Here is a 25809-nt window from a genome sequence, read left to right as displayed (position 1 = left end):
AGCTGACAAAAAACGTTACATGCTTTTTTTTAATAGGGATAGGGATTCACGTTTTTGCACGTTGACTGACATAACGATACTCCCACTTTGACCTATGCATTGGGTCTCACCACTCCGACTAGCTGCACAATACCATAGGAGCCCTTCTTTTGTGGTCGTTGGCCGAACTGGGGTTGGCAGTTCGGTGAGCTCAGAGAGCTCACTTTGTCTTGCTTGCTCAGGCTTGGTCTAGTTTATTCACCGGGGTAGCCGAAATCCGAATAATGGCTATCATTCACTCTCGCTGTTTCTTCCCCGATTTTCGGTAATTATCGGGGACTAATTGAGAGCTAATCGAGGACACTCGGGCGACTGTTGCGTCTTGTTCGGGCTTTCCGGGGTCCTCTCGCGGTAGTCCAGGACGAGTCGACGCGTTGACGATGGTCCCTCTTTCTCTCTCTCTGCAGATCACGTGATGTCCTTTGTGGCACATTATCCTGTGGAAAGGAGAAATGAGGACAGGAGACGGATCTTATAGGGGAATATGTCGCCCAACGGTGGCAAATAGTTAATCCTTCTTAAACTAAAATAGAAATAAAATAGATAATGAATTACGGAACAGGGGAGGGGGGGGGGGGCAAAAATGTGCCTCGTCACAAATCTTTCCGTAATGATTGTCAAGTTTTCGAATTTCGGAAATATATAATACCAATTTTCTGACGAAAATCCCTGAAAAAAATTACGTAAAAAAGTGTTCACATAATTGAATAATATGTCAAAAGAAAAGTCTAAAAAATGAAGAAAAAAACAAATTATCTCCACCAAAAGAATTTTCCCTTCCCCTTAAATGAAGCTGCGCCTCATGGAATGTTGCCGGAAGCTCTCTAAAATCGTCCAAGCAATATACAGAGAATTTGGCAACTTCGAAGCTGAAATAACACGAGACCGCATTCCTGGAGAGGTAACCAAATTCGCAGAGTCTCCAGAGTTGGGTCAAAATTCAATGCACTCAGAAATAAAAATTGTAAACACTAAAACTGCTGCGATCGTGCAAAGTCGCTGACCGCCATGATAGTATCAAAAAAATGAACTCCCGTGATGAATTTCTTGTTCATGTGGAACTAAATTCTTCATCGCTTGAATTGATTCTTTGTGGATTTCAATTATCAAAAGAAAAATGCTTGCATCAAATCTAGAGCGCTTGATATGATTTGAAATGAAATTGTATAGAACTTAAACATTTCATGGTATATGTATCTACTGCTTCCTTTGAAAAAGATGTATTGACTCAAGCTTGAATATTTAGCTTTATTTATTTAATTTATTTTACGTTTATTTCAATCGTTTTTGAGGAGACAAGTCGATGTACCTAATAAGTAATTTTATAAAGTAATTTGTAAGGAAATTTGTATGAATCCTATTGAAATTCCACAGAAATTTCATGCCAATTTACAAAATTCTTCGAAAATCATTGTTGTAAATTTCTTCTTATCGTGTAATTTCACGTATAATTTCCTAATAGTGTCGTGACTGAGTGGCTATTCGTTGTTAAATATTGTAACATAATGATTGTTAATTTAACAGCAAATTCGAAGAAGTGATTTCGAGGTGATTTCAAATAATTTCGAATGATTTCACATAACTTTAAATATTTCATTCCAATTATGAGAATCAATCGGGATGATGGAATGAGAACTATGTGGGACTCTTTTTACGACGAGAGTCAATGAGGGATCAAAATGGGTGCAAGTGACTTCATTGATTACAGATGATTTCCCATGATTTCCGGACCGATTTTATATGATTTTAATGCAGTGTGACACAGTGATTTCACCAATGAATAGCCCCTCGGTTTCAACCCGTTACCTCTTCCCTGCTAAATTCTTTTTCCGCGTGGAAAGATGTCTGAAGAATTCCAGCAGCATAACATAGAAAATATCTTAAGGTCATTAAAATATGAAGAAGATTGTTCTTTAACATAAAGAGAAAATCTGATTCCTCCAAATTGTATTTCTAGAGAGTGACAAAACGGTGATAGTGAAGCGAGAAGCTGGTGGTGAGTTCGGCTTCAGAATTCATGGCTCAAAACCGGTGGTTGTATCAGCGATCGAGCCTGACACACCTGCTGAGTCGTCTGGTCTTGAAGTGGGTGATATAATAATGTCTGTTAATGGAAGAAGCGTAATGGATGCAACGCACTCGGAAGTTGTGAGACTCGCTCATTCAGGACCTGATGTACTGGAGTTAGAGGTCGCCAGAACGTGCAACGTACTGGCACCAAGAGTTAGCAGAGGACCAAAGGAAACAGTCGAGACACCACTGTGTTCTGGGTATTTATGGAGAAAAGCAACAACTGTTAATTCCAGTGGGTCTAGCTCAGACAAGTGGGTGCGCAGATGGTTCGCGTTACGGCCCGATAACTGCCTTTATTACTACAAGACAGATACGGTACGTTTGATCATAACCAATTTACTACTTTGGATTATGTTGCAGTGATTGTCTCTCGACAACAAGAGCACCTTTACCTTAACCGTTTATCGGGTATCACAGCCTCTTGACTATGCAGTCTGCAATGACGTATTGCTTGTTCTTCAATAAATTGCCTTTGAGCAAATATTCCTAAAAACGCAGTCATAATAATGCTATCATCAGAAATTCATTCACAAGTAAATAACCAGTTTCCGTAATGCCCATTATGTTTTTCGGCGCATTTTGGTATATTTCCTCGGTTCCGTTCGTATTGAGGTAATATATTGCAGTGAGAAAAAAAAACATCGATTGAATACGGAAATTTTTTATTGAAAGGGTCTAGCGAATTTCGAGACTCAAGACAATTTTTTCACATATTTATATGACCCAAAAATATAATTCTGGGGAAAATTTCAGATCTTTATCTTGATTCCCTCGTTTTTATTAATTGAAACACCTCTTTTACTGTTTTACTGTTTTATACTAATCTTTCTGATTCTCACAAATAATCATGTATTTTATTTTTATGTACAACCCCATAGAATATACGGTTCAACCTAGCAAAGAGAAAATATCAATTGTCAGCAAAATGTTTAATATTAAATTTCTTTGATGCAATAGCGAGCGCGCTCAACGGGCGCATTTAACTAATCATCTAAAACACCAAATCTGTAATCCGTAAACAGTCAATTGACGGATAAAAAATCGAATGATTGAATAAAATACAAATAATCCCAATAGATTACTTATAAAGGTGGAATAGAAACGTAATAGTTCTTCTTTAATACCTCCTTGAATCCACCTCACCACCTTGCTGTGAAAGTTCAATCAAATCGGGTCTTCTTGCTTTTCTGCAGGACTCCCAACCAGTTGGTGCAGTAATGCTTTTAAAATACGAGGTTGAAACAACACCGGATGTCAAGTCTCACAGTTTTGTCATCAGGAAACAAGGCGCACCATCTCATCATCTAGCTGCGGATAACGAGGACTCGATGCAGAAATGGATAACAGTCATACGTGACGCTGTGCAGAGGAATAATCAGGTAAATAATCCTTTATTCCATATCGATTCCAACCAAATGATTCCATTGGTGGGTTCCCTCAACCCATTAATCCTCGAGGGGAAGTGGGAATATATGAAGTGTTGATGGACTAATAGAAGAATTTGCTTGATGTTATCAAGAGTGGACAATTACTAGCGAATAGCGGAGTTAAATTAGGAAAAACTGAATATTTATTAAAAATTACAGAACGAGGCAGTTGAGCAATAGATCTCATACTGATAAAAGTGATAATTGAATTTAATGTAAACGGATATGGTCAATAATTGTCAGCAGACGATATAAAATAGATGGCGTATTCCATCAATCGAGATTCGGTAACAACTACCGAATAATTTGCGTTATCAAAACTGTTGCGTTCGGTGATATCGGATAGAAGAAAAAGGTTCGATTCATTAGGTAACATCAACAGAATTCTTTTATCAGTGTACGCTGGTGAGAAATTACAGTAAAACAACATGAAATTATTAACTATCCTTCAATGAAGAATCATTCAATTTGTTAATTATTCAGGTCATTTTCAATTTTCGGAAAAACGAACCAGCGATTCCCCTGACTTTTCATTGTACTAGAAAATCAATTGTATTTCTGATGTTAAATTTTTACGGTGAGCATGAAAATTGGAGCTTCCAATGAAAAAGAATCATTAATATGAAAAATTTAGTAATCTTTTTTACTTTAAGATTCAGGTGATTTGTAAAAAATTTCAAGAGAAAAAAATTAAGATTGCTTTTTTAGAAATCTGTCACTCAATATTTTTAGATGCATATACAAGTTTGGTTAATTAAAAAATTGTTGTCAACAATTTCTAAAAATATATAATATATATCCATAATATAATTTTTTTAAACATATAAGGGAGATCCGGGTAAAGTGGGATGAATCAGGAGGTTTAATAGATGGCGAGAGAAAGCGATCGATTGTAAGAAGCCATTATTCAAGCTTTCCGTTTTTCCAGAATTTGATCACCCTTATCTGACAAAAAAATGTTAAGTTGCTATATAAGTTATAATGTTTTCTTCTACAATTTTTAGAGTTTTTTTCGTGTACAGGAATTTTACAGTCAGAAGCAAAAAATTACCGATTGAAGGTAGACGTCGTATTGTTTTTAGGGAAAAACAAAAAAAGTAAGGAAATAAAAGTATAATAAAATGAGCTGTGGGCAGTTCCTAACAGTAGAAGATATATGATTCTTACTGCACATGTTATTTATTTATCTATTTACTTTATTTTATTTTGCCATTCATTTCATTGATGGTTGGCTTCCGAATGGACATAAAAATGGAAATTTTTTCATATTTTTCCTTGAACGCGTACATCTCTTTTATTCATCTGAATAGGGTACAATGTAACGAATATTTTGGAAAAAAAATAAAAATTAAATCAGTTGAATCGTTTTTAAGATATTTGAGAAAATCGTTCCAGATAGAGAGTTGAATATCTCCTGAACGAATCATCCGATCTAGCCCATCTGCAATATCAAACATTGCAGTTATAAGCTGAATCTTTGTGCTGAATTTCAAGTTGATAGATTGGTTTTTAAACATCAGAGAAGGCGTACAAAAATTGAAACATCTCCAAAACTTAGTGGGAACATATATAGATATATTCTGACTGACCCATACAGAGTACATTGAGACGTACATTTCAAAGGAATAAAAAATGCAGACGGTTGGATAGTTTCTGAGATATTTTCCGAAATCGTTTCAGAAGCAATCACCGATATTTGAAAAACTACTCAACCGATCGGACTGAAATCTAGCACAGATCAAGTCCATAATAGAACCTATGAACTGACAGAATTTCAGATTTTTGAGAATTAGCTTACCCGTTTATTCTTTTTTGTAAAAAGTGACTCTCGGTTGACCATTTGCGCATTCATACATGGCCTTCAAACTTCGTATTTTTACGTTTCAGACCTTTCTGCGTCATTTCCAGGCACAATTAGGAAATCGAAAAATCAAACAATTGCAATGCTTCCATTCGGAAGCAGAAAACTTGGATGTACAAAAAATACTGTGACACTTTTAGATTGTGTCCAATATGTGGTGGGGAAAAAAAGCGACTGGAAATGAGTCAAAAATATTTTTCTCTTCGTATCCCATTTTGCCTGATATATTTCGGTATATTATTACACATCCGCGGTAAATTAAAAGAGAAAAGCTTTTTTTTTAAAAAAAAAGATGATGAGTTCATTAACCCAAGTAGGGGTTTAGACTATTGGACTATTGGCAAATTGAATGACCGATCATTGGTTCAACGTTTGAATCATATCATTGGGCCAACAATGGCAAACAATAGTAGGCCAACCATTGGGATCATAGTTCGACCAAGACTTGTTTGCTAATACTGGCCAAGTATATTGTGACGCACGCCACTACTCCAAAGAATAGTTTTTAATTTAACTTTACCCAGAAAATTGTCTCAATAACTCAAATATTGTCAGGGCGCCAGTCTGCGGAAAAGTTTTACGAGAGGCACTAACTCCTCTCGGCTCAACTCAAAAATATAAACCCAAAAACTCCAAATGGCTGGCAGCTCACTTATATGTGAGTAGACTTTATTTGCTACAAGGGGGAGGGGAAGCGATACCTTCTTCTAGGATTCTCCTCTTTCTCGGCAAAGAAGATATAGGCTTCCAACTGAACATAAAAAATATTATAATGCACACAGAATAAAAAATTGAACGAAAAAGAATACAGAATATTAACTTCTGGTTTCACGTTCCCATCACGACATGAAATTAACACGACAACGAAATCTACATTGAATGATTTTTACGATCGACGACCAGTAACACAAAATTACTTGATATGTGAAGGCAATATTCAAATATCTAAATTTCAAATATCTAAACTAAGCAAAATAACCGAAATAGTAATATTATAATATTAAACTAAATCTAAGCTCGACTTCATACTCCATTGGGAATCGTCTGATTTTTTCAACTCAGAAGGATACCGTAAGGGACGCCATTACACGACCAACAAGGAGCTCCTAACAAACTATAAATTATCCTCAGAGTTACTAATATTCGGTCCTACACATCTGTTCAGTTGCTCCACCGCCTTTTTCTCCAAGTAAGACAGCAACCAGAACGCCAAAAATACTGAAATTAGAGACAAAATATGATAACAATGTTCTCTTCTCCAAAACTGAACTTAACTACATGCTGACCAGGAGGCAACTCTAGTCAAGCTTGAGTCGATACACTTCCAATACTTGCGCCTCAAAAAGGGGGGAGGCATTTCCCCGAATTGGGAAAATGGGCCCGATCTAACAATGGAGTGGTTTAATTTTTCTTCGTACATCATAATCCTGACAATATTCACAACCCATAATAATTTGCGACATTGATCACATGACTCTAAATTTCTCAATAATTTCGCCTATAAATTCCAAATAAATAAAAAAATAATTCTCTTAAAATGTTCAATAAGTTTTCCGATAATTTAAACAATTTTCAAAATAAACGATTAGCGGAAATGAATCTGTCAAGCTGCACCGGAATAACAGCATTCAAGCAATAATGTTGAAAATTCGTAGAAATCCTTGACAATCTCGGAGTAATCTCCACGTCGAATATGCTTTTTCGGAATTTCTTGGGCAGTGGGAAGTTTGTCTCTCCAGGTCGTTCTTCAGACCGAGGTGTCCTGAGCCAAGTGTCCTTAGTTAGAGAGGGCTCGGAGAGGGACGCTGTCGTCGGATCCTCTCTCTGATTTTTGCCATCGGGGTCATTTGGGGTTCTTTAGGTCTCTCGAAAATATTTCAAGAAAGGCCTCTCGTCTGCCCAATAGGTGTCGATGTCGTGAATTTTCCCACGACAAAATTTAGAAACATTAAAGATATTATTAGTGCCGGAAAGATCAGTAAAATTTCCTTCCTAATAGTCGTGATTGAGAGGAGTGTCCCAGACGCCTTACTCAAATTTAATTTGCCTTGAAAAGGACTTTTAACCAAAAAAAAAAACAAAAACGGTAAGACTCGGTTGACGATCGAAATCGTCACAATATAATAAATAAATATTTCATACTCAATTAAATTCTTTATATATGACACGTGGAATGAGAAGTGGTTAAATGCACGCATAACTTTATGTGATAAAGTGGGTTCAATGAAACAAAAAGAAAAATGATGGATCATAACTCATAATTAGCAAACTGATGGCACCCGAGTTGCCAATAGTTATTGAAAATTATATTGAAAGGAAAAGTCATTAATGCATTTCATTAATGACGACAGAAATCCCGAAAAATATCCGAAATATGACAGACATTACTAACAATTGAATGCAGACACGTATAAATTCTTAAAAATCTTTACAGACTCTTATAGACCCTTACAAATCCTTAAAGGCCCTCACAGGCCCTCAAACCCTCGAAGACCGTTCGCAGAGATTCGAATATATCAGTAACAGGAAACGTTGCATTAAAGTTCCTTGTAACGAATTCGAAACGAATTCGAAAGAATAGTTCATGGGCCTTCGAAAAAATGTTGATTGAATGCTTCCAACTGAAGCATTGGCCCCCACCCTTGCCCAAACTTGACCTAAGAGTGAAACGCCGATGATTGGCACTTCTACTGTTGGCCAATTCTGGTGAATTCATCATTGACCACCTACTGGCCCAATATTCAAGCACCAATGCTTGGTGCATATAAAATTGGCCAGGTATCGGCCAAACATTGAAGTGCCAATCGTCGGCATTTTTACTGTTGGTATATTATTGACCTGGAGATGGCATACCGATAATTGGTTCGTCAATGTTAGTATGGTTATACTATGGTTAAAGATAGGTGTTCAAGGCAATGGTCCAATGATTGACTATTGGGAAACCCTACTTGGGAAAATGAACTGAGACAAAGGTAATACTAGTCAAAGTGGCATGTCCGCGGATTAGAAACAAGATCAAAGATAGAAAGACGCAAACGAAGATAAAATTCGATTGAAAGGGAGGAAGAGAACAAATAGATAACAATATGTATATTTCAAAATTCAACTCAATTCATCAGTTAGTTATTTGCATTATGGAAGGGTGGGGTAAAATGAACACCAAATTTAAATAAGATCACGAATTGTATATCGTGCAGGTACAATTTCATTTTGACAGTTGGAGGCTTGCCTATGGTACGAAAAATCATACATGAAGACTATATTGAATATACTGTTATAGATTTTTTTAATCGAATACATTTCTTGTATGTACCCCTATATGATAATTCGAGGTGGGCAAAGGGCGCCCTAAATGCTAGTTATCCTAGAGAAAGCGGGATTAGTAGAAATTTCGCGACAATAATGTCAGTCTAGAGTTCTATTTATTTTCGATAATAGTATTAAACCATGTGTGAATGATTTATTAATACATATCAGGCTGATACGTGGCTGGACGCATCGTTGAGAATGCAGCAGATGCCGGCCAACGCTATTCAGCGACCCGATTGCTTTGGTTATCTGAGTAAACAGCAGGATCGCGCTAGGAAAACATCATCGCCGACGGGTTGGTCAAGGCGCTATTGTGTCCTCAAAGATGCAGCTCTCTATTTTTACGATGATGCCAATGCTGAAAAAGCATTTGGTGTTGCTTGTCTTCATGGATTCAGAGTTCATGGATCCGCGCCCAATTCTGGAGGACGAAAACACGCGTTTGAACTACAACCACCTGATCCCACTCAACGCAGCTACACTTTCGCTAGTGACAGCGAAATGGAAAAGAAACGGTTTGTACTTTGTCAGATTATTCTTGCCTCTTTTTTTTTCATTCTATTGAGGTCATTCCATTCAACTGCGCCTGTCCCCCATGCTCCCTTCAAGACGACGGAACAAATTACTAAAAAAAATAGCTAAAGACCTTTTTGAAAGAACGTAGAATCCATCATTTTGTGGAAAAGAGGTTTGGAAGTAATAGTTAACAAATGGGGAACTGCATTTTTTATGAATGAGGATTATAACCATCATTATTACATTACTACCAACAATGAGTTATTAGTACCTCTATTGTTGGTAGTAATAAGTGAGATATTCGCTTCTGGATAAATTATCTTTTTTTGCTGCCAAATGGAATTAGTCTAATCAGTCACATTTAAGTTCCACATTTGTTGTGATATATCCATCCAATGTAATTCAAGAAGTGCAAAAGTACAAATATGTAAAAAAATTCTCAAAGTCTACCTTAGATCTTAGTACCTCTATCAGGAGACTATCATCATTACTAGTATCACTATCAGGAGATAATTACCATAACTATAAATGTTGATATAAGTTTCTAAATTTCGGAAGCGTATTACTAGTTTATTTGCAAAAATAACTATACTATATGGAATAAAAGAGCAATTGTCCACTCGTTCATTACTGGAATCACCGATGACATTCTCCTTTTTCCTAGAAAATAACCTCTGGAAATTGCCTTGATTCACAACTCCATTGATTTTTTTAACACCAAAATATAGACGCATGGTTGAAATGACCTAGAATACACGTTTCTCCATATTTCAATGTTAAAAGTTTTCAATATTTCCCAGGCCAGGGGAAGTTTGAAAAGTCCAGAAATGTGTTCGAGTAATAGCGTGGAAAGTTGTGTACGATCAATACCCAGTTTTTCGGATTCCCCAGGGGTCTTCCGAGGGATGTGTATCAATAAAACTTCTAAACACATTGCAAAGACTTCAGCAACAAAAATCGAGAGAAAATTAACAATATCCAATTGAATTACTTGATTACAGGGGCGAAGCGATAAGCTGTACTTATTAATGCGAAATATATTTTCTTGTGGTTCCTACAAATATTTTTGACAAAAGAATTTTTTTTTCTTGGTATAGGCCTTTTCAAAATAGTCATTTTGCTTTTTACTCTTCTGTTCTGGCCATTATAGCTATGGCCATCTGAAATTTCGAATTTTTACAAATTGGATTCCATTCAAAACATCATATCTTTCGAGTGAACTATTACTTCTGAGCAACTCAACAGCAAAAATTGATCGTTATGATGTCTACTTTTTTAATTAATTTCTGCAAAAATCCCAACAGTCGGGATAATATATTTCCGTAGTGATTTTCAAATTTTTCGAGTATGGGAAGTATGTAGTGCCAATTCCCAGACGAGAAATCATGAGAACCAGTACGGAAAAATATTTTTTTCTGGGATGGAGAAACTTGAAAATTCATAATTTTCCGAATATCCCCATTTTTTTCGATTGAGCAAAATTGAGTGTGCTCGAACGTCTATAAGGGATATTATGGGCAAGTCATCAATAGAGTGATTCAATGACAAAGTCGGCTATGAAGTTGGAAAAAAATCTATTATTTTTATATTAACAATTAATTTGAGACTGGGTAGATTGTGAATTCAGTAATAATAGTGAAGTTCGGAAAAAGTTTTGGTGTGAATAATACCGTCAAACTGTGTGATGCTGTATCCACATTTGTTCGACCAAGGGATTATCTTTGCAGTAGCCAAGCATTCCTGGTGCTGAATTGTAACTTCTTCGTATTCAGGTTAGGACGAGTAATAGTATTTTTCACGTCTAGGACGGAAAAAGTGAATCTGACGAATGCCTTGCCGAAGACGGGAATTATAATGCGCATGAGTCAGAATCACTTTTTTTACCCTGGCTATGATGTTATTTTATGTCATTGTGGTCGAAAACGCGTTTTTATCCGAGCGAAGCGACATAAACATTTTTATGTCATTGCGCCCGGTAAAACGCGCTTCTAACCTCGCTTCGCTCCAATAAAAACGCGTTTTCGGATACAATGACATAAAATAGCATCATAGCTACGGCAAAAAAAAGTAATTCACTTCTTCCATCCTAGACGTGAAAAATACTATTTCCTTATCCTAAACCGTTTCGGTCCTTTACCAGTGTATATACCACATAACTATCATGTGCATACCTCGTATATACCATGTATATACCATGTATATACCACGTCTATACCACAAGAAATATGGGAAAACTACGTCGAGTACACATTGAGCTTCATTATTTTGAGATATCGCACGGGACGAGTCCGTACGGTCGACTAGTACTATAAAACGTACGCTTGTTTGAGCAAGTCTCCAAAAGCAAGCGGAATAACAAATTACAACCCGAGTACAATACGCTGAATGGTGTCAAACGTCAAGAATGTTACAGAATTTTGAGATAAAATACTCGTCTAAAGCTGAATATGAAGACACTAAGATTCAACTCCAGGATCGTTTGGCCAATGCAAAGTTAATCCTTAGAACGAAGAAACTTCTATGCATGATCCGACCAATTGACTTTGCATGATTGAGAACTCCAAAAATTGAAAGTGGAAAAAGAATCGGGGGCTCCAAATTCATCCATCTTCACAGTCTCAAGTTAATTGTTCACTCACATAGCATATGTACAAAAAATAATAAATCTTTCTACAATTTAATTGCAGAATGTCGTCTTGAACCTCACTTAATCACCTTGTTAATGACGTTCCCATGATGCCCAATGGCTCAAAATCATCATTATAGGTGGTCGAATATAGTCTATTTTCTTCATTCGAAAGAAATGGGCATATCCGGAAAATTCTAAATTTTTAACATTCTCCATTCCGAAAAAAAATATTTTTTCAACTTAAAAATTTCTTTGCACGAATTATTCCGAAAGAACACATCATGACGATTAATTTGTGCTGCTGAGTTGCTCGAGGGAAATAGTTTACTCGAAAGATATGATTATGTAAATCAAATCCAAATCGTAAAAACATTCAAAATTACCAGTCACCATAACTCTAGAACCATAAGAGCTAGAGACGAAAACCAAAATGATTTATTTGAAAAGGCTTATATATTTTGTGAATGCCAAAAAAACACTGAAGAATACGAGATCACACGATTTCCTCAATTGGCCTGGAATTTCCCATAGTTTCTTGCATTAATGATCATCTCACAAACTATCAAATGAGGCTTATCTTGCTTTATCACTTCGTTACTTGATTATTTATAACCAATGCTCTCATTTATTTTCCCATGCACTCAAGGTCATCCAGTGTAAAGCCCCATTGATCTTAATAAACAATAAATTCCTTTAGGTGGTTAGCAGCGCTTGAGTACTCGATCGACCGTTGGATAAAGGTCGGCTGACGCGTTTGCCAACAAATCGCCCAAGAGTAACGCAATGTTCAATGCTCATCGAATGTAAAATAAAAATAAAAAAAATTCGGAGATGCCCACATCAGCCGATTCCGAAAACGGAAGTTAATCGAAAAAAAAAAAATAATAAAATAGAAATCTGTAGCGAAGAGATGGAATGGTTCTTTCAGTATAATCTTTTATGTGGTGGCAGTCGGTAAGACGCGTTTTCGGCCACAATGACATAAAATAGCATCATATCCACAGCGAAAAAAGTGATTCTGAGTCACTTTTTCCATCTTAGGCGTGAAAAATACTATTTCCGTACTGGCTCTCACGATTTCTCGTCTGGTACTATATACTTCCCAAACTCGAAAACTTGAAAATCATTACGAACTTAAAATACTAAATAATATACGGGTTTTTGGGATCGGATTTTTTACTAGTGTGGTTGGCCAGTTCTCGCCTTCGGCAAACATAAGTAAAAAAACCCCACCCTAACAGGCTGGAAATATACTATTCTTGTCTCAGCCCATCCTCGAATGTGTTTATTCAGAATTTCATGCATTTCAAAAAATTAATTTTTTCCTCACGGGGAACTATTTATCGTGCCTAATTTTTTATTTCAGTTTCACTTTGCCAGTGCAAAATATTTCTAAATTTTAGTGTCAAATTGTTTGACGGCAACAACTCCAATGGTTGGTACTTTTTGCATAAGGATCGCGTATTATTAATGATTTTTCTGTAAGCTTGATAAATCCCTTGGAATCGATACCTCAATGTGTCATCCGTCAACAATTTTTCCTCTTTTTTTATCATTATTTTTATATAACCATTGAAGTAGTTTGCGCAACAGAATTTGAAATCCAAATTTATAAATATTTTACACTAACAAGATAAAATTCAAACCAAAGATTACGTCCGATCAATATTATATGCGAGTCTTAAAGAGTTATAGCCGATATCTTCAAATTTTCTTATGTTTTCTGTGGATTTCAATGACTCACAGATGTTCATAGTCGTGCCCCTATTTTTCGAAATTTTTGGTAAAATTTTGTGAATTTTTGCAAAAGTTCACTGTAAATGTAGGAAAATTCTTCTACCACGATGAAACTTCGTGAAACATTAAATAATTGTAAAACTTGAAAATGGTAGATTTTTTCCACGTCAATGTTATTAAACGTTTCGTAAAATTTAATACAAATAATTGAAAAATGAGAAGATATCTCCAATGGCTCTTTAATGTGAGAAAAGTTAGAAAATGGCTTATTTCTTGTACACTTCGATATACTTCTGAAAATTTCCTTCTGGAAATTTCCTTCTGGAAATTTCCTTCTGAAAATTTTCAGATAGCCATTATCTGTTCGCTACAGAAATCAACAAATTAAATTCCCGCCGTCCCAGATTGTGCATCCTCACTAACATAAGTTACAAAATATCAATCGAAACTAGATTATCTAGATGGACTATTGTCCACCAGAATAACCAATCATCCAACTCATTATTTCTCGACATAACAAGATTATCTAAATATCCTGTGCTTGACCCTATTCTGTTTTGAACTATTTATATTCATTTGTCGGCCCCTTACCATCGATTATTATAAAAATAATATGTACGTTATGTATTTATTTAGCCACGTGCACAATTGCCAATGCTTTAGAGTCATTATTGTTGTTATAATCGATTAAAAATATTGCAGTAAAACATAAATCGATATTATACATTATATATATTATATTGTATAGAGAAATTCTAACAGCGAGTATTCAAGATGATTATTTTGTTGACGCCGAGTGATGTGTGGATTAATAAGCGAGCGAATGGAGCAATAGTTGTTGTTTATTCATAGGTTTATTATCGCATAATTATTACGATGTAATGGAACAATTAGGGATAGGAAAATTGGAGGAAATTATCGGATGAATGGAGAGTGTTTTGATTTTGTTATTCGTGATGTAAATGGGGGAATTGTGCGTCGACTTTTTCAGTTTCATGTGGAGATTTAGAACAGAGAATTATATGGATTTTATGTATTTTATGGAGCTATGGAAGAAATATTTAGGGATATTAACAAAGTTTTAGAGTTATTGGATTGTAATTTCGTCGGGGTGAAATGTAGAGGGAAATATTTGAAAATTTATATTGAAATTCTCGCCGGTGATAGGCTTTTTTATTGGCATGAAACATCCGACGTTTTATGGATGTGTTAATTCGATAAATTTTCAAATTTTCACTTTTAGTGATAAAAACGAATATCTTATGTGTTCTGGCACATTTAGCCACAAGAATGATTTAATAAAAATACAAAGATGGAATGTAAATTTTGAAAGAGATAATCATGAAATTAAACGGATATGCAAAAATCGCTCAAAATGTAAGATAATAATCAAGACTAATACCAGATTATAACAGCTGCCAATGGCGTCATTGTATGATAGCAACCCCATTTGTTCATCATTTAATAATTGGCTGATGATTTTTTCAAGATTCGACGGAAAATTCAGCTATGGTACATTTTTAATTTCATAATACGAATTATCGATCCCAGGAAATTGTTTCAACATGACTAGTAATTCAACTGGAACGTAACAATTGGAATTTCAAATAATTGCACGCTGGAAAAAATCCATGAAAAATCTTTGTGCTTTGTTTAAGAATTTCTCTCAAATTTTTAATTGTTCTATCAGAATGCTATAAAAATGATGCAACAAGACTCGCATGTGTGAATGAACATTTTATAGGAAAAGAAACCTATAGAAGTTGATGTGTTTACCTAATATCCTCTTAGGATTTTATCTTTGAAAATTTAAGGGCATGATTTTTCAATTTTTATAAATTTTATGTGAATTTATTGAATTTATCTGCAACATTATCATGAGATATCTGTGGGAAATAAATCTGTTGACTGTTTTCTATCGGATATCTCTCTTATACGATAAAATTGCATAATCGCCAATCGAATTTCTCCCCTAAGAATTACAATTCTAATAAAACTTCAGTAAAATTTATATAAACTTCCATCAAAAATTTAATGGAAATTCTTTTGGAAAACACCACTAGGTTTTTTGTATCGACATTTTTCATGTGTATCAGAATGTTTATCGATCGTAGTCCTTATCGGTAAGATTAATTCCCTTTGGTACTGGCAACCATCGGTCAGCACTGACTCTTTATTATCGACTCACGAACAATTATTTGAAGACAGTAAAAACATAAAACCAAAAAATTTTTGTAAAGTAAACCACTCAAACCGTAAGACCACAATAATTCACAATAGATGAAAAAGGTGAATTAATGTAAATATGAGGTCAGTGTGCTCACTTTATAACGCGTTCATAATGCGGTTTTGATAACAAAACCGAGGAGAGAAAAAAAATCCAAAAAACAGAACCAGCGCTTACATTTTCATTTTTTAAAGAATTTGTTAAGAAACGTTGTTGTTGTAGAACCTAGAGGTAAAACGTTGTGTTTATGCGGTAGATGCCCTTTAGTGGAGAAAAAAATAATTAAGAAAATGTGGTGACGTATGATAAAATAATTAAGTAAAGTGTGATAAAACAATCTTCAAACACCTGAGATAACGACGAAGAAAAATAATATTTGGTAAACAAAGCGATATTGTTTACCTGAAACATTTCCTGTGTTTTAGAATAAAACAGAATGAAACCTATTCCATCACTCTTCTTCCAACCTGTGCGCTAATGATATTTTTTTTCCCTTCCAAGAATTTTAATGTTTCACTTAGCCCCCATTTGTCCCCTTCAAATAACCCCCCTGCATGAAAAGTAACTTCCCTCTCTTTGACGTGTGTGAATGTTTTCTCATCTCGCTCTCGTGTACGTCGAGGGGCCGTCCACGGTGATGGGGAAAGGAAGGCAAAGAAAAAAAGGTCCAAAAGGAAAATAAGTTCGAAAAAGCCCAGAAAGGAGAAAGGGAGAGGTAAGAAGGAGAAGATAGCGAGCGTTTCAGGGCTCTTTGCGATTTAAATTACAGCCCGAAGCGGCTGGTGTGTTGGAAAGGAACTCAGTGGACCCCTACGTGTTATTAGAGCGACCGCGGCGCAACCTAATTATGCAGAAAAAAAAATGCCTCATCTCCCTTCGTAAACTCCACGCACTAATAGTGCGAGTGAACGAGACGAAAGAATGTTTCATTACTCGACCACTTAAAAAAAAACTAATTTGACATCCCATCTTTTTTTCGTTACATATGCAGGAAAAATGAAACACAACATTTTTGTACGTAAATTTATTGTTCATTAAAAATGTTATTCACGAATTCAGGTACCTTACTCATATACCTATCTTCCTTATCCGTTACTTACCTCAATGTCTCATAATGGATAATAAAACCCTAGACTGCATAATCCATTCCGAAGAATTCATTCCGGGTCATCCAACGGAGGCAGCGTCCCTGCAATAGCTGACCACCGATATCCTTCAAGTGCCGATCGGTTGCCTCTTCATCCTGCCTCTGCAGCAGTATTTATCCTCCTCTCGATAGTTCGATCTTCGTTGCACTTAACCGGGACTTACCTGTACCTCTCATCTTCTGCGATATCCCCGAGATAGCCGAGGATTGATGCTGCGTTCTCATTACGTGTCGTGTCGGTATGCCTGTACCCTGCAAAAAAATTTTAAATAACATGAGATAAAATAAAAAAAAAGTTTCTCGAGGTGGCCCAACTTGAACAAAAACTACGGGACTATGCTTTGTTCGTTGGATTCCTCCGATTTCCTCTGACCAATACGTATTTTACCCATGAGCCTGTGGGGGTTAGAAGCGATGGAATGACGGTGGAGTGAGACGGGAGGGAACTAGTTCAGTGAACAAAACGACAGCAGAGGCACGCCAGCCAACCTCTTCGCATATACACTTAGGCTCTCGGGCATCAGACGATGCCTTCTCATTTTCTTTTTCAATACTCCTTTTTTTTATTTTCTTTTCAAGTCAAGACTCCTTCTTCATCTTCTTCGTGTCGGTACTGACTACTCAAAGGAAAGAAGATAGCCACTTTAGTAACCATGTGCTCTGGAATGCTACTCCGACACTAAATACTCCCAAATAGTTTTATGTGTCGAAGAAGATCGGCTAAAATTTCACACTCCCACTCGGCCATACGCAAAATTATCCCTCAACAATTCCTAAACCACGGATTGAAGAGTAATCTACGTTGTTTCGAAGCAGATTGCAGAAAACCTAAAGGAGCAATAAACTTTATCCTGCCCTGAGCATTTGCATAATCGCCCTACGCATCCGACATTTCCCGCAAACTTCATTGCTTTACATCTGGATATCAGAGCATGAAGACCGTACAATCCAGACAATCCTCTGTCATATATTCCTGAAAGGCCCACAAATGGAGCATGAAAAATTTTTTATCTACTAATAATGCAGCACTTCTGAGGAATAAAAAGTAATTCCCCCACCGGTTCCTCCCCACACATCAAAACTTTAACGAGAAAAAAATAATATTCACTCAATTTTCCACTTGAATACGTGTTCTGAGCACAGGTGTTTCCAAAGCCTGGAAGTCCCATCGTGGCCTGATGCAAAGGAGAAAGAGAAAGAGAAAGAAAAAATCCTCCAAACGAAAAGAAATGAAGGACAGTAGTAATGTCTCACGAGGGGACATAAGAAGTGAGCCGAAGTATTTTTTTATCCCCAGTATGGGAGCCTGGGCGTCGTCGAGTGCCGCCAAGGGGGCCCCTCCGATCTCTCAAGAGCAGCCAGGAATGCCTCTGGCTGCAGGCTAAATCCTGGCTCTTCCATGTCTCTACTGTTATAGTCCACCATCGGCGACCGATCCACTCGGCAGGCCTGGTTGGCAACCCATGGGAGCCCCCCGTATAACTCTTCATTGAATCCAACTTCAACCCTGTGCGGGCCGCTCCACCCACCAAAGGAATAAAACGATTGTTCCCGCAATTACAGCCACATCGATGATTGGAGTTGCAATCAACGGACAACGGGCCCCATTCCAAATGATTTCAATGGGGGCCTGATACTCGCTACATCCCTGGACTTCATACCATGCCCGGGTCCAAACCACCTCCTACGATCAACCTGTGGTCCTCGCAAGCGACAACAACATGATTCTGGCCCTCTCTCCACGTGAGATCCCACTAGGCGACATCTCGCCATCTCCTTCCAACATTATCCCAATCGCCGCCTGCCATCTTCCATCTCTCATTCTCTCCGTCTCCTTCCTCTCAGCTTCATGCATTCAGGTGAACTCTCCCTCTCTCTCCCTCTCCTACTTCAGGTGCACTCCGCGTACCCCCACACTGTGTTTTTTTTAGGACAGTGTACCTGGCCACTTGTCTCTGTCAGGCAAGCATGATGCGGAATGCGCGGAAGTGAGCGCGCATGAGGCAAAACGCAGTCAGCATCCAGCAGCGGCAGCGCTACTAGCGGCAGCCAAACGGAAAGAGTCGACTAACCGCTGTGCTACACAGGCATTCACCCTCCTGTGTGTGCAGGTCGGGTTATATGCTGATGTGTTGGTGAAAATTGTAAGGAACTGACTAGTGTGTGGTTGTGTGGAGAACGGGTGGAAGCCTACCTGACGGCGTCCAACACGCAGTAAACCGCGCACCACCATCAGCCACGCAAAACCAGCATTATAACGCGCTTAAGCTAGGTGTTATCAATCCAACTACTGTTTTCAAAATGTTGTTGATATTGTGATGAGTGGCATTAAAGAATGAAACATAAAGTTTGAGACGTGGAGCGCTGACATTCATCACGTGCGCTCGTGGTTTTAATTTATGTGGAGATGAAGTGGAGTGAATAAATAATTAAAAATCGGTTTTCAATTTTTTTCTTTATATTTTGAGTTCTTGGTTGTATTATGAGTGATGATCACTGGAGAAAGATGAGATTTTACTTAGTGTGAGGCTGCGTGGTCCAGCGAACATCAGAGAGAGATAGAACATTGGCCTCGACATGCGAGACTGGATAAAAGACTGATCGCCCCGGGTTGCCGATCTATTTTTAACAAAAGGTAAAGATCTTTCTCAGCTTACTCTGTTCTGAATGAAAGCCGTATTTTTATTTTTGATATGATGTTTTGAGGATGAAGTTATTGATAAGAGTTGATAAGCTGCATGGCGACTACCTTTGTGATCCAATATGGCCGATCGAACCAGCCATGATGGTCTCGCGGAAGCCATGTTGGCAGGTGTGTGGCTCGAGATAACCAGTCTTAGATTCGTGGAATGGCCACTCATATGTTTTCACTAGCCTGCATCATTGTGATGTGTAATCACTACCGATAGAGGGCACATACGCACGGGCCTCATTCTTGCAACAAAATGACCAAAACCGGAAGTTGATCGAAACCTCGCAATTGTTTTGCTCCTTTTTCTTGTACCAGAATAAGCGGATAAATTTCTGTTCAAATAATTACGAATGAAAAGTTCCGGAATTGGCAGAGTAACAAGTACAATTATCCTCATACAATATGAAGGAGTTAAGCGTGAGAATACAGTGACCATAAAGCACGAATAGCATAAGAAGAAATAATAAAGAAATTAATGAGAATCATATAAAATTTATGACCGATTATGACGTGCACAGAATACTCTGCGAATGGATAAAATGTTTCTTATGATTTTTCAGACGCTGAGTAATAATTAAAAATTATCAGAATGCCCACCGATCTGGTGGTGACTTCAGCGTCGACGACGGAGGAGAGCACAAGGTCCACGCGCGAGTTGTTGACATCGAGGTCGTCAACATCATCCTGTTCGACGAGCAGCACTGGGCTACCCTCGCCGCGGACTTTTGACCCGTCAACTCTAGCGGCATATCATCACCATCACCATGGATTCGTCGCGGGTCTGGGGCACCCTCACCACCGAGAGTCCTCGGCGTTCGTCCCGGTCGTTCCATCACGTCTTCACCTGGCCCCGTACCCCGGCGAGATGCACGCACACCTGACAGGTCCCTCATCTTCATCTTCTTCGAATCAAGACCATGATGCCTCAGAATCCTCATCAAGAAAGACGACATCAAGCTATGAAATCATGGCAATGATGGCGGACAAGCGTAAGGAGCTAGCTGCAGCTAGAGCACTCCTTCTTCCCCCGCCACCGCTTTTAGAACCACCTCCAGGATATCCAGTCTTCACCGGACCTTTTCCGGGCTCATCTGCGCTTTACCCACCAGGTGGGCCGCTGACTCACCAACACTTGGACAGAAGACTGCTACGGGCTCCCGGCAGAGCCTCTCGTCCGAAGAAACAATTCATTTGTAAATTCTGCAATCGACAGTTCACGAAATCGTACAATCTCCTCATCCACGAGAGGACGCACACGGATGAGCGGCCATACTCATGCGATATCTGCGGGAAAGCATTTCGCCGACAAGATCACCTTCGAGATCATCGGTAAGTTACGGCTCATTGCTATCCACGGATAGCACCCGGTTATAACTGATCCCCAACGTTTTTTTTACAGGTATATCCACAGTAAAGAAAAACCATTCAAGTGCGGCGAGTGCGGCAAAGGTTTCTGCCAAAGCCGAACCTTAGCCGTCCACAAGATCCTTCATATGGAGGAGTCACCGCACAAGTGCCCGGTCTGCTCGAGGAGCTTCAATCAGCGCAGCAATTTGAAGACGCACTTGCTAACCCACACTGATCACAAGCCTTACGAGTGCACATCCTGCGGAAAAGTCTTCCGGCGAAATTGCGACTTGAGAAGGCATGCGCTGACTCACGCAGTCGGCGACGTACCTCCGGAGGCACTCGAAGAGGCATTACGGGACGACGACAGCCCTGAAGAGGACTGTCCCGACGTAGGTCCGTCAACATCCGCCACCACGTCAGCCCCCAGAAATTCTTCCTCATCTACAGCATATCCTGGCACTTCCCAGAATCTCCCCTCCCGACCGCAACTACAAATCCGGCGGGATCTTCTGCAAGTGAAACCGGAAACTGTAACGAGTAGCAATGCCATGACTGCACCACAAAATTCAGCGCCACCAAACCTGGCGCCACCTCCACCCATCCTAACTTCATACAGGCGGCGATTGGGATCACCAGGGCCCTCCAGAATGCTTCTAGAGTTGCAGGAACGAGAACGGGAGTGCGAGAGGGAGCTTGAGCGACAAAGAGAACGAGAGTGTGAGCGCGAGCTCGAAAGGCAGCGTGAGAGGGAAAGGATCAAGGGCGAGGAAGAGGCACGATCATCACAAGTCCCAACGCCTCAACCACCACCGTCAAGACCAGCGCCTGCTAGGCAAGGTTTCACCATTGCCGACATCATGCGTCGGTAAATGATGGTCATAACACGGCAAAAAGAATTGTAAATGGACTGACCCTCGATTAAATCCAAACCTCGGATTCACAGGGATGATTCGGCAGTGGGAAGAGGTGGACCATTGACCAGTCATCCATCATCGTGGGTCGTCAGGCTTCATTATTCGAAGGAGATGACCCTCTTTGTGAGGTTATTTCATTTCAAAATAACGGATATTTTTTTACATCATCGCGTGAGTGAATTCTTGGAAATATTTCCGGTACTAGCGACAGGTTTAAAACAATTTCAGATTGATGCGTCTGAGTGACATTTTTACTTGTCAAAAAAGTGCAATTATCGGTACTTTAGTAAACCAGTGATATATTGTAGAGGAATCTTTTTATTATTATGGGAATCTTAATGATAATGGGTGTGCATATTATGACGCAGCTCATGAGATGAAATTAGTGCCAATTTTTTTGAAGAAACATAAGGGTGGTTAGGATTATATAAACAGAAGGGGTAAAATGGACACTTCTCTTTCTTCAATTTTTCTTTGTAACACGAGAACATTCAATTCAGTAGTGGAATGTTGAAGGAGGATAAATGAATTGGACTCCGAGCTCAGTTTTTCACAAAGCTCTTTGAATTTAAGAGCGATACAAAAATATATTTAGCTATTCCTATTTCCCACTCCACTGCTGAACTCCGTTGGATAAAAAATTAGAAGACCTATTTTACACCTTTTCTTCTTTATCCTAATACTATTTAGATGCTGTCACATATATTATGAAATTGTGGCAACAGCCATGTTTCACTTCTGACATTCCTTAAAAACTGTCCGTATTACCCCACGCTCCCCTAATTTTTTTTTGTCTGTGAAATGTTGTTCTGGTTCTTTTTGGAATTTTACATTTTTCTGGCGGACACAAAAGGAAATGAAGGATAAACAGGTAAATAAGTGAAGTGGAAGGAAAGAAAAAGAATAAAGGTAATGATGAGGGTTGGGAAACAGCATTGCTGCCGTAAACAGTGGCAGGTGCGGCCGAGACTAGGGTCGACAGGTACTTTCGTACAAGGTGGAATGCTTTTGTTATCTCCCTCTATACCTGAACTCTCTGCCCGTGCCTTTTAAGAAGCCGTTGTGTATAAATCATTATAGCAGACGGATTTTCCGCTTCGGTGACTTTTTCGGGATTGAGAAAACAAACGCACGTACAAATCAATTGATCAATTATGACCGATTTTTTTTCATTATCTATTAGAGAAATAGCCTTTAAGTACTCCAGCTTTCTTGCTGTGTGTCTCATTTTTCCGAGGGAGTCATCCGAGATTGACAGCCACGATAACAATATTCATGAAATGAGTTCAAACGTCTTAACAACTTTAGGTTAAATACTATGATAAATTCGAAACATCTCTGTGAAAAGATTGATCATTGTATATATGTTACAATTAGAGATAAAATATTTGGGTTGAAGAACAAAAACCTTTCGCTAAAGGAAATCGTATTACTTATATGTGATAATTTGATTCATGTTTGTCTGTTTCTATATTATTCCTTGTTTTGTCGTTCGATCGAAAGAACTAGTTTCGAGGACAAAGAACTGTTAAAAATTTTATTATATAGTATTACAAATTTATATAACATGAAAGCAAAAGTATCGAAATTATTAGTTTCAGGTACGATTTGTAATACTTTGAAGAGAGAAGATGAAACGTCTCCGTTTTGATTACTGTTATCGTTGTCTCTACGATATTGAGTGCTTGAATATTTTTATAAGCGCATTTACTTTTATTTAGGGTAATGAGAGTGTCAAGGTGAATGAACAATCACAAAAAAATGTAAATTATTATAAGAAACTTGGACTATTGAATAAAGTACTGTGAAATAGGTGTGGCATAGCCATTAATTTCAAAACTCTAAACATTAACCAAAAAACGTCGATATCAAATCAACATTGACATTTTTTTATCCTGAAGACTGAGACCAGTGTAATTTTTTGTCGCTCAAATTTTAACAAGTTGACTGATATTACCTTGAAATCTGCGGTTACATTAAATAATATGTTCTCATCAAGACATAAAATTAGTAATTTTTTATATTTGGTCCCCAGAATTGGTAGACGGAAAGCGATTGGTATGAAGCCCAGAGCATCATAATATGATCTGGTGTCCCCTTCTTGTTTCATGATAGTTTTAATTAATTCAGAAAAATTAAAAAGGAATGTCAAAACTATTCATTGGAGACCTTATATATGGAGCATTTTGCAAAAAAAACAAGAAGAAAATTTCAAAATTTGGATTTCCCTGATTTTGTTAGGAGTAGTAGGTAATGGGAAAAGCATTCACGGTTTTTTTCAAATTTTTTGTTAACAAATTCATAACTCCCCGAAAAATTGACCAAATGAAGTTTTTTTTTTGCTAATTTCAATTTTTAACTATATTCTTATTGAAAAAAACTGCAAGAATATACATCATTTCTAAAATGACTATTTTCAGTTTTTAAATTGAAGAAAGCAGAAATTTTCGGCCTGTCCAACACTTTCGTTTTAATTCTCAAAAAAGGTTGATTTTTTCCATGAATTTTGATATCTTTTTCATCACGGGAAAACAATATATTATATATTTTATAACAATATATTATATATTTTTATATTTTTTATATTTTTTCCCAGTTTCAATATTTTTATCGTGTGTTCTTCCATTTTCAAAATCCGATATTTGATTTTCTGTATGAAAATATGTAATTAATGGTCCCTCTAGAAAGGATAATGATCACGCTAGAAAAAGCTGAGTGTCGTGTTGATCCAAAAATTTAAAATGTGAAAATGGGGGAATTCAGAGTTATTGATCATTAATCACATATTTTCATACAAACCAAGCATCGAGCTTCCAGAGTAAGAGAAAATACAATGAAAATATTAAAACAGAAAAAAACCATACTACACTTCCCTCTTTCTCAAGTAGGGTTTTAGTATTGGTTGAGCAATGGTCCTATTGGCAAATCGAATGGTCGATCATTGGTCCATTGGTCCTGATCTGTGCTAGATTTCAGCCCGAGCGGTTGAGCAGTTTTTTAAATATCAGTGTGTCGGAAAAGTTTTTTGCAAATATCTCAGAAATCCAACCGTTTACATTTTCTATTCCTTTGAAATGTATTGTATATGAATCAATCAGAACCTATATATATATATATATTCCCGTTAAGTTTTCGAGATATTTCAATTTGCAGGTTTTTCAAAGAAATGCGTTCTACGCCCTCTCTGATTGATGAAAAACAACTCAACTGATTTAATTTTTCTGTTTTTCAAAATGTTCCCTACATTGTGCCCTATTTAGATGCACCAAGAAGATGTACGCGTTCGAAGAAAAATATGAAAAAATTTGAATTTTCATGTCTATTCGCAACCCAACCATCAATGAAATTGATGGCAAAATAAAATAAAAAAAACATAAATAACATGTAAAGTCACAATCATATGTCTTCTAACGTCAGGAACGGCCAACTGCTTGTTATTATTCAGGGGCGGGTGGGGCAAGATGGACCAGTGAAATTTTTTTAATTAAGTGGGCGATTTGTTAGATATAGAGGAAACAAAAACGAAGTGTACAGAAAACACGACTTAACCCTTACAAAATATGTAGACAATTTTTATCTTCTAGAGTCTGTGAAATTCGAATCGACCTGAGATGAGCTGGGATTATTGTAAGCCTTGAACGTCTCGAAAACCCCGAACACCAGGTCATGCAACGATCGTAACACGTCCAAGTTATCAGAATCAACTTGCTGACGAGCAAGCTACAAAAATTAATGCACCGAAAAGACTGATATAAACAGCAAGCAAGGCCAAAGGTGGCTCACGAGAAGGTAAGATCTACCCCAGACGTACCAGGAGAAAAACTGCCTGAGTAATATAGAAGACAATAATGTCCTACTTATTTTTTTAGGTTTCTATTGTTTTTACTT

The 25809-nt window shown here is 37.6% G+C and overlaps 2 protein-coding genes across 2 annotated transcripts in view; both read left to right on the top strand.

Annotated features, from left to right (window-relative positions):
• The window catches only part of LOC105263194 (uncharacterized), a 38750-nt gene extending 22493 nt beyond the window's left edge, over positions 1-16257 (top strand). The window contains exons 10-13 of the mRNA XM_011299239.1: positions 1997-2427; positions 3306-3491; positions 8878-9224; positions 12552-16257. Coding sequence (XP_011297541.1) covers positions 1997-2427; positions 3306-3491; positions 8878-9224; positions 12552-12603 — 1016 coding nt within the window. The 3' untranslated portion in view covers positions 12604-16257. The remainder of the gene's footprint in view (positions 1-1996; positions 2428-3305; positions 3492-8877; positions 9225-12551) is intronic.
• A 3259-nt stretch (positions 16258-19516) lies between these two features.
• Positions 19517-23735, top strand: LOC105263168 (brother of odd with entrails limited). The gene is made up of 3 exons (XM_011299203.1): positions 19517-19600; positions 20218-20986; positions 21057-23735. The coding sequence occupies exons 2-3, from the start codon at positions 20247-20249 to the stop codon at positions 21874-21876; spliced, it is 1560 nt and encodes a 519-aa protein (XP_011297505.1). The 5' UTR covers positions 19517-19600; positions 20218-20246; the 3' UTR covers positions 21877-23735.
• The last annotated feature ends 2074 nt before the right edge of the window (positions 23736-25809 follow it).

Source organism: Fopius arisanus, unplaced genomic scaffold, assembly GCF_000806365.1.
Source record: "Fopius arisanus strain USDA-PBARC FA_bdor unplaced genomic scaffold, ASM80636v1 scaffold00013, whole genome shotgun sequence".
NCBI lineage: Eukaryota > Metazoa > Arthropoda > Insecta > Hymenoptera > Braconidae > Fopius > Fopius arisanus.
Note: the sequence above shows the minus strand (reverse complement) of the source record. Positions and strands in the feature narration are given on the sequence as shown.

Excerpts from the sequence above, each read along its gene's own strand:
- LOC105263168 (XM_011299203.1), top strand. The coding sequence starts at position 20,247 with ATGCCCACCGATCTGGTGGTGACTTCAGCGTCGACGACGGAGGAGAGC. Across the intron at positions 20,987-21,056 it reads GATCACCTTCGAGATCATCG|GTATATCCACAGTAAAGAAA; the intron begins GTAAGTTACGGC and ends TTTTTTTTACAG.